This window comes from Hyla sarda, chromosome 10 (genome assembly GCF_029499605.1).
Source record: "Hyla sarda isolate aHylSar1 chromosome 10, aHylSar1.hap1, whole genome shotgun sequence".
Taxonomy (NCBI): Eukaryota; Metazoa; Chordata; class Amphibia; order Anura; family Hylidae; genus Hyla; species Hyla sarda.
In genome coordinates this window covers 20,324,372-20,341,519 of record NC_079198.1, presented here as the reverse complement: position 1 = coordinate 20,341,519, position 17,148 = coordinate 20,324,372, and the positions used below count along the sequence as shown (strand labels likewise).

The 17,148-nt window shown below is 42.2% G+C and overlaps 1 protein-coding gene across 5 annotated transcripts in view; it reads left to right on the top strand.

The window, feature by feature from the left end:
* SYT3 (synaptotagmin 3) overlaps positions 1 to 17,148 on the top strand; it is a 223,479-nt gene that overhangs the window by 64,930 nt on the left and 141,401 nt on the right. For all 5 annotated transcript variants that reach the window (XM_056541858.1, XM_056541857.1, XM_056541860.1 and 2 more), the window contains 2 exons: positions 8,496 to 8,698; positions 14,415 to 14,589. In XM_056541858.1, the coding sequence (XP_056397833.1) occupies positions 14,445 to 14,589 (145 nt within the window). In that variant the 5' untranslated portion in view covers positions 8,496 to 8,698; positions 14,415 to 14,444. The remainder of the gene's footprint in view (positions 1 to 8,495; positions 8,699 to 14,414; positions 14,590 to 17,148) is intronic.

Here is a 17,148-nt window from a genome sequence, read left to right as displayed (position 1 = left end):
GGGTAGTGTACCCAGTATCCTACGGTATTGTATTTATCTCAGGGTAGTGTACCCAGTATCCTACGGTATTGTATTTATCTCAGGGTAGTGTACCCAGTATCCTATGGTAGTGTATATATCTCAGGGTAGTGTACCCAGTATCCTACGGTATTGTATTTATCTCAGGGTAGTCTACCCAGTATCCTACGGTAGTGTATTTATCTCAGGGTAGTGTACCCAGTATCCTACAGTAGTGTATTTATCTCAAGGTAGTGTACCCAGTATCCTACGGTAGTGTATATATCTCAGGGTAGTGTACCCAGTATCCTACGGTATTGTATTTATCTCAGGGTAGTGTACCCAGTATCCTACGGTATTGTATTTATCTCAGGGTAGTGTACCCAGCATCCTACGGTAGTGTATTTATCTCAGGGTAGTGTACCCAGTATCCTACGGTAGTGTATTTATCTCAGGGTAGTGTACCCAGTATCCTACAGTAGTGTATTTATCTCAGGGTAGTGTACCCAGTATCCTACGGTAGTGTATTTATCTCAGGGTAGTGTATCCAGTATCCTACGGTAGTGTATTTATCTCAGGGTAGTGTACCCAGTATCCTACGGTAGTGTATTTATCTCAGGGTAGTGTACCCAGTATCCTACGATAGTGTATTTATCTCAGGGTAGTGTACCCAGTATCCTACGGTAGTGTATTTATCTCAGGGTAGTGTACCCAGTATCCTACGGTATTGTATTTATCTCAGGGTAGTGTACCCAGTATCCTACGGTATTGTATTTATCTTAGGGTAGTGTACCCAGCATCCTACGGTAGTGTATTTATCTCAGGGTAGTGTACCCAGTATCCTACGGTAGTGTATTTATCTCAGGGTAGTGTACCCAGTATCCTACAGTAGTGTATTTATCTCAGGGTAGTGTACCCAGTATCCTACGGTAGTGTATTTATCTCAGGGTAGTGTATCCAGTATCCTACGGTAGTGTATTTATCTCAGGGTAGTGTACCCAGTATCCTACGGTAGTGTATTTATCTCAGGGTAGTGTACCCAGTATCCTACGATAGTGTATTTATCTCAGGGTAGTGTACCCAGTATCCTACGGTAGTGTATTTATCTCAGGGTAGTGTACCCAGTATCCTACGGTATTGTATTTATCTCAGGGTAGTGTACCCAGTATCCTACGGTATTGTATTTATCTCAGGGTAGTGTACACAGTATCCTACGGTAGTGTATATATCTCAGGGTAGTGTACCCAGTATCCTACGGTATTGTATTTATCTCAGGGTAGTCTACCCAGTATCCTACGGTAGTGTATTTATCTCAGGGTAGTGTACCCAGTATCCTACAGTAGTGTATTTATCTCAGGGTAGTGTACCCAGTATCCTACGGTAGTGTATATATCTCAGGGTAGTGTACCCAGTATCCTATGGTATTGTATTTATCTCAGAGTAGTCTACCCAGTATCCTACGGTATTGTATTTATCTCAGGGTAGTGTACCCAGGATCCTACGGTAGTGTACTTATCTCAGGGTAGTGTACCCAGTATCCTACGGTAGTGTATTTATCTCAGGGTAGTGTACCCAGTATCCTACGGTAGTGTATTTATCTCAGGGTAGTGTACCCAGTATCCTACGGTAGTGTATTTATCTCAGGGTAGTGTACCCAGTATCCTACGGTAGTGTATTTATCTCAGGGTAGTGTACCTAGTATCCTACGGTAGTGTATTTATCTCAGGGTAGTGTACCCAGTATCCTACGGTAGTGTATTTATCTCAGGGTAGTGTACCCAGTAATCTACGGTAGTGTATTTATCTCAGGGTAGTGTACCCAGTATCCTACGGTAGTGTATTTATCTCAGGGTAGCATACCCAGTATCCTACGGTAGTGTATTTATCTCAGGGTAGTGTACCCAGTATCCTACAATATAGGTCTAGTAGCAGCCTAAAGTTTTAGATACCGTATTTATCGGCGTATAACACGCACTGGCGTATAACACGCACCCCCATTTTAACAGGAAAATTTAAGTAAAAAAATAAAATGTTAAATAAATTACTTGGACTAAATGCCACATCATCCCCCCAACTTCGTTTTCTTCTGCACCTCAGTTTGGTCCCGTCCACTCCAGTGCCAAATCATTCCTTCCCTTTTATCAGTCCCTGTGCCACATTTACCCCTCTCATCGGCACCCCCCATGTCTCATCATCCCCCCATGTCTCATCATTTCCCCCTGTCATAGACCACCACTAGCCATACAGACATTAAGCATTTAGTGCCTCTCCCCACCATCATTTCCCCCTGTCTCATCATCCCCCACCCTGTCTCATCATGCCCCCCATCAGTTCCCCCTGTCTCATCCTCCCCCCATAGTGTTCCTCCTATGCTATTCTTCCCCTCCCTCATCATTCCCCCTTTTCCCTGCTTTTCATAGTTTTTTTATTTTCCTTACCTGGCTGCACTTCGGCAGGCCAGGTCAGATGGCGGGTCTTGCGGGCTGCGGTCAGTGAAGCAGAAGAGTGACGTCCTCTCCCGGCTCCTCTGCGCGGCATCAGGGACGTCACTTTTCATTTCACTTTTCATTTTACCCGTTGCTAGTCAGAGTTCGGAGTGCGGCGACTGCAGGAAATGAAATGTGACGTCTCTGATGCCGCACAGAGAAGCCGGCAGAGGACGTCACTCATCTGCTTCACTGACCGCAGCCCACAAGACCCGTTGCCTGACCTTGCCTGCTGAAGCTCAGCCAGGTAAGGAAAATAAAAAAAACTATGAAAAGCAGGGAAAAGGGGGAATGATGAGGGAGGGGGGAGGTAAGAAAAATGAAAAGCAGAGCGGGGAGGAGACGCCGCTGGTCACTGATTTAAAGTGGCCGCGGTCGTGCTGCTAATACTTAACAAGCAGCAGCTGCTGCGGGCTGCTTTAAATCAGTGACCAGAAGATTTATTGGCATATAACACGCAGGCAGACTTTTTGCCTTAAATTTAAGTTTTAAAAGTGCGTGTTATACGCCGATAAATATGGTACATCAAATCAACGCATTTTTAAAATTCCGGGAAAAAAAAATAGATTTTTGTCAAGACAATATGCTATACACCTGATATTGGAAATATGAATAGTGCTACATAATTCTGATCAAGTTACAAAAAGTAGTCCAACATTTTTAACTCATTTACTCTGTTTTTGGACCCTATCACATTTTTGGCCATTGAGGCCCTGTGTGAAATGAAAGAAAACTATTTAGGATTTCCCCCATCATTCTGCACTCAATACCTTTTGAGAAATAAAATCACACTGAAACATCTCGCCTCTCATTCATACAAAGGCTGGGTTCCCACTGTGTTTTTGTTTCAATTTAACAGATACGTTTAATATACTTGAAAAGAAAACAAACCTATACGGTAACTCTAGTTCTTTCCGGTCTGACCATAGTGCTCTCTGCTGCCACCTCTCTCCATGTCAGGAATTGTCTGGAGCAATAGAGGTTTTATATGGGGATTTGCTCCTGCTCTGGACAGTTCCTGGCACGGACAGAGGTGTCAGCAGAGAGCACTGTGGTCAGACTGGAAAGAACTACACAACTTCCTCTGTAGTATACAGCAGCTGATAAGTACTGGAAGGTTTAAGAGTTTAAAATAGAAGTAATTCAGAAATCTGTTTAACTTTATGGCAACAGTTGTTTTAAACACATTTTATTCCCCCCTGGAGTACCCCTTTAAGGACTCCCTATTACAATCCATGATATGGGACCCCCTGACCCTTATTTGTTATGTTATAAAGATTTTGGGTCAGAACAGTCACTTCACCAATAATTGTTCACTGGCAAAATATTTCAGGGTCACCAAAGTTGACATTCCAAACAATGGTGGAGGCGAGAGAACATCGGCTCTTATCTAATAAATGACAACACCTGAGAACAGACTGTTCAGTTTGTCCGCCGGGCCGCGCTTTATTTTTTATTTATAAAATTTTATGTACTGTCCGCTGTAATTGGCCTTGAATGCCAATCAGAAGCTGCTCTTTTAGCATTTAGCACCTTTTAATAAAATCTTAAGCTTTTAACTCACAGCTCATTTGATTCCTATCAGTCACTGGGCGTGTATAATGCGGCCAACATGGCTTTGTTTTACTGACAGAGGATTATGAATAGGAAATTTTTGGTTTTGCCAGTAGCAACTAATCATAGCTCAGCATTCATTTTATCAGAGCTTATTAACCCCTTAGTGTTCAGCTTTTTTTTACAGTAAAGGGGCAAAAGGGGCCTTAGGCTAGGTTGCTTCCTTTTTAGAGCATATACATTGCCTGTCAGAGTAATGCTGACATGCAATACAGTGATGAGTGATCAGAAGATGACTGGTGGAAGTCCCTTAAAGAGGTACTCCAGTGCTTCAATTGTTCTGAACATTTTGTTCAGAACTCTCGGAGACGGAAGCTGTGATTGTGATGCAACAGGCCACGCCCCCTCGTGGTGTCACACCACGCCCCTCCATTCATGTCTATGAATGTCCGCTCCCATAGAAATGAATGAAGGGGGTGTGGCATGACATCAGAGGGCTGTCAGGACCACTGCCGCAGGAACCCGGCATTTGTATAGAATCCCGGGTGCTGCAGGAGATCGCTGGGGTCTCGCTACTGGATAGTGGTTAAGATGTCTTTGGATAGGGGATGATATGTCTAGCAGCGGAGTACCCCTTCAAGGCATTAGTCAAACAGTTGAAAAAAAAAAAAAAAGTTTAATAAGAAATAAAATGCATAATGTTTTTTTCAGGTCACCTTTGCAATCTTAAATAGTAAATGAACCAACTTTGTAAACAATCTCCAGATGTTATGTGTATGCAGCTCCTAAGCGGACCTTTGTGTCTCCATGGTTACAGACTACAAAGTAACCCTGTGTGTAGTCTAATGCTGCTGGCATGATCCACTTTACTAATTCTCCATTTGTGAGAGGAAGGGACGAAGTGAGTCAAAGGGGTTATCCAGGAAAAAAACTTTTTTTTTTATATATATCAACTGGCTCCAGAAAGTGAAACAGATTTGTAAATTACTTCTATTAAAAAATCTTAATCCTTTCAATAATTATCAGCTGCTGAAGTTGAGTTGTTGTTTTCTGTCTGGCAACAGTGCTCTCTTCTGACATCTCTGCTTGTCTCGGGAACTGCACAGAGTAGAAGAGGTTTGCTATGGGGATTTGCTTCTACTCTGGACAGTTCCCAAGACAGGTGTCATCAGAGAGCACTTAGACAGAAAAGAGCAACTCAACTTCAGCAGCTCATAAGTATTGAAAGGATTAAGATTTTTTAATAGAAGTAATTTACACATCTGTTTAACTTTCTGGAGCCAGTTTATATATATATATATATATATATATATATATATATATATATATATATATGGAAAAAAAAGTTTTTTCCTGGATAACCCCTTTAAAGTTACGCCTCTGCAACAATGTGCATTAGATCTTCATTTTGACCTGCTGTACGAATAGCAATAGAAACCATGACGTCTGGTATTATGAAGGTTCTTGTGTCACAGGCTCCACTAGTCTTGTAAAACCGTATTATACACATTTAAATCAACAGGGAAGGGGGCCGCGACCCACGTTTATCTTCCTGTAGGCTTCCCTGGCTCGCTGCCTGTTAACAGAGCAACCCCCAGACAAACCATTAAGGATAGGAAATATAAATATCCAGAAAGACGCACTAAGTGATTTCACAACAGATTACACTTTGGTGGCTGGAGAGTGACATTTCAATTTGTATGTTGTCCACAAAAGCTTTTTATAACCTCAGTTGCTTCTTTATTAACTGCGGTTTAATGGAATCCTATCCAGCGGCAAAAGAGCGCGGCAGCCTCCAGTGACTGTACTCCAGCGGTAGTTAGCAGGATACGATACACACAACATATCCCAGAACTAGGAGTTATCTACTTATACTTCAAAGAGCATTTACTATAGAGTTGTAAGGGTTGTTCCTACTATATTGTTCCTGATGCTTTAAAGGGGTACTCCGCTCCTAGACTTCTTATCCCCTATGCAAAGGATAGGGGATAAGATGTCTGATTGCGGGGGTCCCGCTGATGGGGACCTTCCCGATCTGGGCTGCGGCACCCCAGACATCCGATGCACGGAGCGAACTCCGCATGCATGACGGAGGCTCGTCATGTCACGGCCACGCCCCCTCAATGCAAGTCTATGGGAGGAGGCGTGACAGACGTCACGCCCCCTCCCATAGACTTGCATTGAGGGGGTGTGGCCGTGACGTCATGAGCCTATGTCGCTGCACCCAGCGCTCTAAATGAACGCCGGGTGCAGCAGGGAGATCGCGGGGGTTCTGCCGCTGGGGAACCCCACGATTTCCCTGCTGCACTCGGCGTTCATTTAGAGCGGCGGGTGAAGCGCCGTAGGCTCGTGACGTCATGGCCACACCCCCTCAATGCAAGTCTATGGGAGGGGGCGTGACGGCTGATCAGACATCTTATCCCCTATCCCTTCAATAGCACCAACACATTCAGCAGGGCTGTGCGGAGATTCTTTTTCCCAATGAGGCTCCCATCTAATTCCTCAAACACATATATACTAAACAAGGTCAATGGGGGGAGATTTATTAAAACCTGTCCAGAGGAAAAGTGGCCCAGAGCAACCGATCAGATCGCTTCTTTCATTTTGCAGAGGCCTTTTCAAAAATGAAAGAAGCGATCTGATTGGTTGCTATGGGCAACTCAGCAACTTTTCCTCTGCACAGGTTTTGATAAATCTCCCCCAATGTGAGTAAACATAGGCAGGGTAGAAGGAAACCAGACATTATGCAGACTCCATGTGGGTTGCTGGATTTAATTCCAAGACTCCAAAGCTGAATTGTTAACCAATAATTTAATTTAACCCTAAAAATATATGCATTATAGTCGCAATGCAGGATTAATGAGATAGTGCTGGGTCTGCCCTTGGGTGTGACCATCCTAGGGCACCCACTGAGACTTTTGAGCATGCTCAGTTCAACTGCGTATTACTGTTTAGTCTCTACTGAGCATTGCTGCTTACCTTTGGGCCTGTGTAGAGGAACAGGGGCTACTTTGTTGCGTTACACCCTATGCTATTGGTGCAGGGTAATATGGAAACTATATACAGGAGCAGAGACTCCTGTCAAAGATAAGTGTCCTTGTTCCTGTATTTAATAAGTATTGATTGGGCCGGGTGCAGAATGCTCAGCCCAGTGTAAGTGGTAATGTATATAGTATTGCTTCTTACTTCTTGATGGCTTGAAACTGGTGGGCAGTGGCACTCTGTCTCTTGCCTAATAAATGTAAACTATGAAGCAAGACATACAGTGTATGCTTTCCCACTTAGTAAACACAGGCGCAGGGACTCCTCTCTTTCATAAAAGTCTCTACTCCTGTGCTGTTTCACCCCCCCCCCAAAAAAAAAATTGATCTTATTTCCAATTTTATTTGTCTCAAATCAATTCGCTCATCTCTGCTCATGGCTGCAACCTCAGACTACACACACGGTTTGTTTGTAGTCTGTAACCATGGAGACATGTAGGTGTGCATAGGAGCTGTATACTCAAAACAATAGGACATTTTATGTAAAAAAAAAAGTGGCTTAAAGGGGTATTCCAGGAAAAAACTTTTTTATATATATCAACTGGCTCCAGAAAGTTAAACAGATTTGTAAATTACTTCTATTAAAAAAATCTTAATCCTTTCAGTACTTATGAGCTTCTGAAAGGTTGTTCTTTTCTGTCTAAATGCTCTCTGATGACACCTGTCTCGGGAAACGCCCAGTTTAGAAGAGGTTTGCTAAGGGGATTTGCTTCTAAACTGGGCGTTTCCCGAGACAGGTGTCATCAGAGAGGACTTAGACAGAAAAGAACAACCTTAACTTCAGAAGCTCATAAGTACTGAAAGGATTCAGATTTTTTAATAGAAGTAATTTACAAATCTGTTTAACTTTCTGGAGCCAGTTGAGATATATATATATATATATATATATATATATATATATATATATATATAAAAAGTTTTTTTCCTGGATAACCCCTTTAAATTTTTTTAGGAATGTAGATGTCTTAGATCAATATAAGAATTCCTGCAAAGGTGAAATTACCCTGTTAGGGTTTTTTTTTTCTTAATTTAATCCGTCTTCGAATCACAGCGATATCATTTATGCAGGATCTTTATATAGTAACTAATTATGTGCAAACCTTCTGACGAAAACAATTTGGAATTGGAAGACAATCCTAATCACCACATGAATTATTACTATGGTGGAATGAAAGTTTTGACAGAGGAAAATGTCATCTAGTTAAAAAGGAAAGTGAGGAACAGGTGCACAACTGATTCTCCATCTTATCATACTGATCTAGAGCTGACACGCGACTGCAGAGCTATAAACCCACATTTACCTTATTCCAAATGCCATAAAAAAAATGATCATTCTTGTCCTGCCCGATGCCTCCTGCTTTGTTTATGTGGATTTGTGATCACTTGAGACCAAGATTTCCATTTTATCTTCCATACAGCTTGACACTTCAGGGAGCGGGGAGCTCGGCTATGTAAATCTTGGCCACCAATCAGTCAATGAACCAGCTCCACATTCTAGCCAAGGGGAAGTCGCGAGGATCTCATGAGAAGACTACAAAGCCTTTAACAATGTTTCCTAGTTCAGATGAACCAGTGTGCCTGCAAGAAGAAAGCCTGAAAATGATGTGAAACTTTATGAAAGGTGAGAAACGGAGGGAACAAGCGCGTGTGATACACTTATCTGTCAATGGTTTCATTTACTTAGTAAACTCTCCTGTGTTCTAGCCATTGCTATTGAAATGTTCCTCATGTTGGGCAGATGTCCACAGTGGGAATTGTTAACAATTTCATGAGTACATGTCACCATTCAGTACAAAGAATGATAATGGAGGATACCTGGGTTTGCAAAAAATTACACTGTAGTGGATTTCTGAGTTCATGGGGAGGAGGGGTCTCCAATTCTGGACCCTTATCTGTTAGCCAGACCAAAGACCATGTACGAAGGGCATCTCTCTCAATACATGCACAACAGATTTCAATGAGTATAAAGGGGTATCCATTTATAAATGTATCCTCTATCCCCGTAAGCTCTCCGGCCTCCACCTTCCGGGACAAACTTTTCTTTGTAGTGACGGTCCGCGAAGCCAATCACCGGCCTCTGCGGTATCCCAACTCAGCCAGTGAGTGGACGGTCACTGCCAAAACTAGTACAGTGGTCCCTCAAGTTACAATATTAATTGGTTCTGGGATGACCATTGTATGTTGAAACCATTGTATGTTGAGACCAGAACTCTATGGAAACCTGGTAATTGGTTCTAAAGGCACCAAAATGTCATCCAAAAATAGGAAAAAGTGAGAATTAAAGAAAAATAAGTAGATACTAATATAGATAAAGCAAGTCCTTACATATAAAAGTAAGAAAGATCTGCTGGGAGCTGTAAATCACTGTCTATGCCAGTGTTTCCCAAGCAGGGAGCCTCCAGCTGTTGCAATACTACAACTCCCAGCATGCCCGGACAGCCAAAGGCTGTCCTGGCATGCTGGGAGTTGTAGTTTTGCAACAGCTGGGGCCACCCTGCTTGGAAAACACTGGTCTATGTAGAGGACAGGAGCTTCTCCAGGGTCCTGTAAGTAAAAAAGTAATGGAGTCGCCCTCACCTGGTGTCCAAAGGAGCAGCTAACCCTGGCACAGGTAAAGTATACAGAACATGTAATACCTCCCTGTACTGTAGGGGGCGCTACCAGACACCAGTCAGTGCATACGCTTCAGTAATATAGGGGTTTTACCAGCGAATGCCCATTTTGATTGGTCGGTTCTTCCGATCATTGACATGTTTCACAGATCTGGACTGTCTGTACATTGTATGTTGAGTCTGGTTTCAACTTACGATGGTCCAGAAAAGACCATTGTATGTTGAAACTATTGTATGTTGAGGCCATTGTAAGTTGAGGGATCACTGTACACTTTGAAGTTAGGGGCTGGAACGCTCTATGGAGAGAGATGGACCCCTTTTCTGAAGATTGCAAGGGTTCAGACACTTATCCTCTATCCCTTTAATGTTAATATAAATCCAGCCTACTTCTTCATTTGTCGTATGTCCTGTGACAGTGCTCCCGGAGAATTAAAGGGACGCTATCACTATTAACATTAATGTCAGACATAAAGTTTTTGTCTGTGGGAGTCCAAGTCCTAAGACCTTTTCCACTTATTGATCAATAGCAGTCTCCACATTCAGTTCCCCACCAATCAAAACTTCTGACATGTCAGAAGTTTTTTTCCCCTAAAAAATAGGTACCTTAGTGACAGCATTTCACTGATGTGACACTTAAGAGTAATTTAGCATCAAAGGTTGCTAAATTATGGACTCTACAGGGTGTTTTGAAGAGGCTGAGTGCCAAATAAGTAGCATTGGAGCTTAAAGAAATGGATAATAGCAGAAATAAAAAGATCAAATGTCTAGCCCATACATAGGGCACTACCTCACTTATTCAACCCTAACTTACCTCCCAGGGCAAAATATACTTTTACCGAGGTCCCTCCTCAGCACTCTGGCTCATACTGAGCTTGCTCAACTATCATCTTGATGCTGGGGACCCCCACGATGTAGGTGCAGCCCCCGACATTCTGTGCCGGGGCGCTGCCACCGAGTCGGGACCTGATGTCATGGTCACGCCCCTTCAGACATGAATGGAAGGGGCGTGGCGTGATGTCACTAGGGGGCATGGCCGTGACACCACGTCTCCGTCTCTGGGGTAGCACCCAGCGCAGAATGCCTGGAGCTACACCAAGATCGTAAGGGTCCCCAGCAGCGGGACTCCTTCAATCACACATCTTATCCGCTATCCTTTGGATAGGGGATAAGATGTATAAAGCAGAAATACACCTTTAACCCGGCCTTAGGCTGTACTTAGGTTATTGAGGATTTTGGCTTCCTCTCATAGTTTTTTTATTGCACCCTAAATCTTCTGCCTACCCCTTGACCAGACTTGAAACAGACATTGACTTCACTATGCTAATACTTGATCAATAATGACTTCACCTATAAGACTTCACTGTGTCTACAACTCTGCAACCCTTCCTTGTTTGTCCCTCCCTCCTGGCACTTTGACACCACTTTCAAGAGTCCCAATAAGTGGGCGGTACATGCATCTGTTGTTGGGCATCATGCCATTGAAATCCCTATATGAGTATAAAAAGCTTTGGCTAGGTCAATGAGGGCTCGCTCAGCAACCCCTATGTAGACCCGTGTCTTTAGTATTGAAAAGCGTATGTGAGCAGCAGCATATCCAGGAAATTTGCTTTGTAGTCTGAAATCTCCAGAGATTGTGGTTGGCATGGCAAAGCATTATTGTATATTCAGACGGGCTCCCAAGGTCTTCCTGTCATCTGCCTGAGAGATGGGTCACAGCATAGAATATGAAAAATAATATATATATATATATATATTTTGCTCAAATTCACTTTACATTTTTGTTCTTTGTAGTTGTATTTGAAAAATTATAGAGCTCGACTGTGATGTGATGTTTTATTATTGTGTCCAGCTGTTATATGAGTAATAGACACAGTGTGACAACCACTAATAGCCATCATTACAGAAGCCTTAGAAAATCTTTTAACACCATGTAGCTTTTTGGTCCAATATTTTGCGTTGAAGTATTTCTGATACATATTGTATTGTTTTTCTGATACATAACTTCATATCATGTAAACATTTTCACAATAAAATCTGCATCAGATGCAGTGACAAACCCAGTCCCAAGAAAGCATGTGCAAAGTGACTCTCACACCATCTTTTGAGGAGGCTTTTCCTTTAAAGGGGGACTCCACTGGAAAATATCTTATCCCCTATCCAAAGAATAGGGGATAAGATGTCTAATCGCGGGGGTCCCGCCGCTAGGGACCCCAACAATCTCCACTGCAGCACCCAAGTCATCCAGTGTACAGAGTAAGCTCCGCCCTGGCCGTATGACTGGGGACTACAGCCGCCATGTCCCCTACATTCAACATTCATGTCTATGGGAGGAGGCGTGATGGCTACATACTAGCCATCACACCCTCTCCCATAGACATGAAAGGAGGGGACGTGGCATGACATCACGAACACAGAAGCTCTCCAGCGGCGGGACACCCGGGATCAGACATCTTATCCCCTGTTCTTTGGATAAAGTATAAGATGTTTTCGGGCAGAGTACCCCTTTAAGTCAGTGTTTCACTCCTACTATATAGTTACATAGTTAGTACGGTCGAAAAAAGACATATGTCCATCAAGTTCAACCAGGGAATTAAGGGGTAGGGGTGTGGCGCGATATTGGGGAAGGGATGGGATTTTATATTTCTTCATAAGCATTAATGTTATTTTGTTCCATGAATGTATCTAATCCTGTTTTAAAGCTGTTAATTGTTCCTGCTGTGACCAGTTCCTGAGGTAGACCGTTCCATAAATTCACAGTCCTCACGGTAAAGAAGGCATGTCGCCCCTTGAGACTAAACTTTTTCTTCTCCAGACGGAGGGAGTGCCCCCTCGTCCTTTGGGGGGGTTTAACCTGGAACAGTTTTTCTCCATATTTTTTGCATGGGCCATTAATATACTTATATACGTTTATCATATCCCCCTTTAAATGTCTCTTCTCAAGACTAAACAATTGTAACTCCTTTAATCGCTCCTCATAGCTAAGATGTTCCATGCCCCATATTAGTTTAGTCGCGCGTCTCTGCACCCTCTCTACTAGTAGTCTTAGAAACTAATTGGGAATGTGTGCTAAGCCAAAGATCCTTCCAGAACTAAAGAAAACCTATATGTATACAGCTATTTCAGAGTTTTGCCCATGTCAGTACAGAGCAGGATAGGTTTTCTTTCCTTCTGGAAAAAAAAACTCTGTCTTGGCATACATTCCCAGTTAGTTTCCAAGACTTCTAGTTGAAGTAAAACACTGACTTGAAGGAAAAGGTGGCGTGAGAGCTTCTTTGTATATGCTTTCTTCCCAGAATTCCCAATAGAGCATCAATGGCCTATGTTTCCTCCCGTCTTTATAACACTCTCCTTAAATAGACACTGTGTCATTTGAACAAACTTTGCATAGATCAAAAGTACAAGCCAATATGAGAAACTTTGTAATATAGCTTATTAGTTTTCTGTTACCTCCCTCAAATCTTATTTTTCAGTCCTGTGTCTGCAAGACAAGCAATACAAGTCTATGCAAAAAAATTACAAGCAAAAAAATTATGAAAAAACTTACTAAAAGTTTTATAAATGCAAATGTGGTACCAATAAAAAGTACAGATCACGGTGCAAAAAATTAGCCTTCATACAGCCACTTATACAAAAATATTAAAGTTATAGGTTCTCAAAGTAGAGGGATTTTAAATGTACTAATTTTGTTAAAAAGTTTGAGATTTTTTTTAAAGTGGTACAATAATAGAAAAGTATGTAATCATGGGTATCCTTTTAATCGTATTGATCCACAGAATAAAGAAGACATGTCATTTTTACTGTAAATTGTACAGTGTGAAAACAAAACCTTCCAAAATTAGCAAAATTTCAGTTTTCTTATAGATTACCCCACACAAATAGTATTTTTTTGGTTGCAACATTCATTTTATGGTAAAATGAGTGATGTCATTACAAAGGACAAGCAAGCCCTCATACTTGTCTGTGGATAAAAATATTAAAAAGTTATGATTTTTAGAAGGCAAAGAGGAAAAAACAAAAATGCTAAAATAAAATTCACTATTGCTGAATCCTTAAGGGGTTAAAGGGGTACTCCGCTGCCCCAGCGCTCTGAACTTTTTGTTCTTAACACTTGGAGTGGGCGGCGGGATCATGACGTCACACCACACCCCCTCATTGCAAGTCTATGGGAGGGACGTAGAATCAATCCCGCAAAGAGCCCTTGCACCTGAGCCTGCTGGCCAGGTAAGGAGAACAACAGGGGGAAGAGGGAAGGGCAAAGGTGATGTGGCACAAGGGGTAAGGGGTTTATCATGTTTTATAGGTAATTACACTATGGAATGTGTACAGTACAGTAGTTGGTCATTTAGAAAGATTTTTAAGCCTTTTTTCCCAATAGGGGACATCTGTCAATAGCCGACACTTTTTTTTATTCCCTGTGAGTGTCCGCTATAGGGAGATTCTACTGTAATATCCTAAGAGTCTCATTGGACACTTTCCGGTGATACAGTGTCCATTTTAGGACATTGTCAGTCGTCAGACGTAAATCCGTCCTCCGTCAGGTGAAACGGTGTCATTTTATACCAAACAATGAATATTAGGTGTATTTGTTGACCTTGTTGTATTGTATTTGTTTCACATTCTTTTGGTTGTTGTTGTTTTGGTAATATTTCTTGGAAGTAAGAGTTAAAGAGTCTTTATGAGGTGATATTGTCTAGTAACTTACTAAAATTCTCGTTGTGCCCCTAGAGATGGTATGTTGAGAGATGGTATTACGAAATGTCCGGGGACTATGAAGAGGATGTTTGCAGCATCACAGTGAGGTTGATGAAAGAACTTTGCTACAGGAATGAACAAGATGAAAAATGTCTGGAATTTTATGACATACAACGCAACCTTGGGCTGACACGCTATACAGACTCAGGTAATCTTTGACCTATATGTCCAACTCAAAACGATAGAATATTACTACTGTTTTATGATAGCTTTATTTTATAGATAATATAGGGTGGTTGTTGGGGGGGGGGGGAGCGGGTCATATATATAACAGTATACATGGAGTCAAACTTCCCTGAATGATAAACAATTCTGCATTAAATCCATTGACAATCCCAAAAAATAGGATGAAGAGCTCAATGCTTATCCTCTGGTTCTAGTTCAGGATGAATTATCATTGGGTAACAAACCTCAGAATAACATGTTATGAAGGACATAAATGTCTAACTGTAGTGCAACCTACCTTTGTGTCAAGGAGGACCACTAACCACTGTAGATCCCAGAAGAGGTATCACTTATACCCCTACGATAAAACGTAACCTTTATTTGGTCTAATGAGACTTATTATTGCACATCACATTTAAATGGCTTAAAACTAACCATTAACCCAGACCTCTGATGAAGCTCTTTTGAGCGAAACATGTCGGGGTGGCTATGTGGGTCTAGTTTTTAAAGTTCTGTGTCGCAAGGGCGGTCTTTTGGTTGCTGATGGACTGCAGCCATCGGCGCTTTATTATTGTAAAAGAGGTTGTCATCGCTGTTTAACACACTATATATTTATTTGACTCATCTGGAGAAAACATATTACAGTGAATTAGGCATATAGCACCCCAGCAATATTGGTATTTTAAATGTGTTGCGCAATAAAAAGTCTCATCCGACCAACCAATGGTTACATTTTATGGTAGGGGTTTAACATAGGGTATTAGTGAGGGTATTAAGGTATTGTTGAGTGGTTAGTTGTTAAAGGGGTACTCCACTGCCCTAGCATTCGGAACATTTTGTTACAAATGCTGGGTGTGGGCTTCGGGGGGTCATGATATCACGACCATGCCCCCTAGTGACATCATGTCACACCCCCTCAATGCAAGTCTATGGGAGGGGGCGTGGCAGTCGCCACGCCCCCTCCCATAGACTTGCATTGAGGGGTCGTGGTGTGGCGTGATGGCACGAGGGGGCGTGGTGTGACGTCATGACCCCCGGAGCCTGCACCCAGCATTTGGAACAAAATGTTCCGAAGGCTCGGGCAATGGAGTACCCCTTTAAATTACCTGTGACTCTACTGGGGTACTTTTCTTTTCTTGTACAAGGTGTCAAAGAGGATGCACAGTTCAACTCTATTATATATTTTCTATTAGAGAAAGGGAGTGTCTTTTTTTTATAACTCATTCTTTATTAAGTTTTATAACAATAAGTAAATGTACAAGCATAAAGTACAGTACAATAATGTCAAAGGCAATATGACAAAGAATGCAAGTACTGACTAAGTACTGACTAAGCAACCTCACCAATAAGCAAATGTAGCCAGAGGTACAATGGTTTAGGGGGTAAGCAGTAATACCTTGAGGAGACTATGGCATAAGAGTAAGCTACGTAAGACATCATTGTACAGAGAGAACAATTTATGACTGATACAGTCGTTCACAAAACACGAAAATTACAACAAAACCAAATCCAACTAATTTGCACTCCTGTAGTATAACTGTCTTCAAAAAGTAATTGAAACCCAAAGAAAGAGAAAGAAAATAAGCATTCATAGAAAAATAAAATTAAATGCAAGTCAATACAATCTGGTTAAATAAAGAATAACAAATAAGTGATACTCTACATCTATAAGATTCAGCAGCAAACAGACTTATATAGTCGAGGAACTAACATTCTTGTTCATTCTAAACATTCATGAGATGAGAGCCCTGTAGTGTTGTGCTGGGAGCACAACACCTCTGTTCGCATGTAGAGTGGGTATCAATGGTCCTGCAGCTCGCAATCATCTTGATCACTGTGATCAGTCATTGGTGATAAAGGGGTGCAAAGGAGTAAAAAAAGGATATTTTCCTGTGGCACTGGACCAAGTAGGTGAAAAGAGACCAAGCTCTTAATAGTAAAATGAATTAGCATTTATTGGTAGCACATACAGCGCATTTCAAGCCCGTAATGGGCCCTTCCTCAGGACAAGGTGCTGGTAAGAAAGTGGACAGTGAACAGTATCATCAGCCATAGAAACTTTGTCCGAGCGCAAATGTAACAAGACTACCTCTGGGCCCCATGGTATGGAAGAGCCAAATATTTTACATCAATTTACAATAAACCTGGTTTCATAAAGGTTTGATGCCTAAACAATCCCACTACATGTGTAAGAGAGTATCAACCTAGGTTGGGCATCTCCAATATTTATTAGAACTACCAGGGTATATTTTAGAGAGCCTCTAAGGGTTAAAGGGGTACTTTACCCCTAGACATCGCGGGGGTCCCACCACTGGGGATCTTGGCTGCAGCACCCCAGACATCCGGTGCACAGAGTGAACTTCGCTCCATGCCGGATGACTGGCAATGTGGGGGCGGAAGCTGATGACATCACGGTCACGCCCCGCTCGTGACGTAACGACCACACTCTCTCAATGCAAGTGTATGGGGGCGTGAGGGGGCGTGGCCGAGATATCACGAGTGGGGCGTGGCCGTGATGTCACGAGCCTCTGCCGCTGCATCC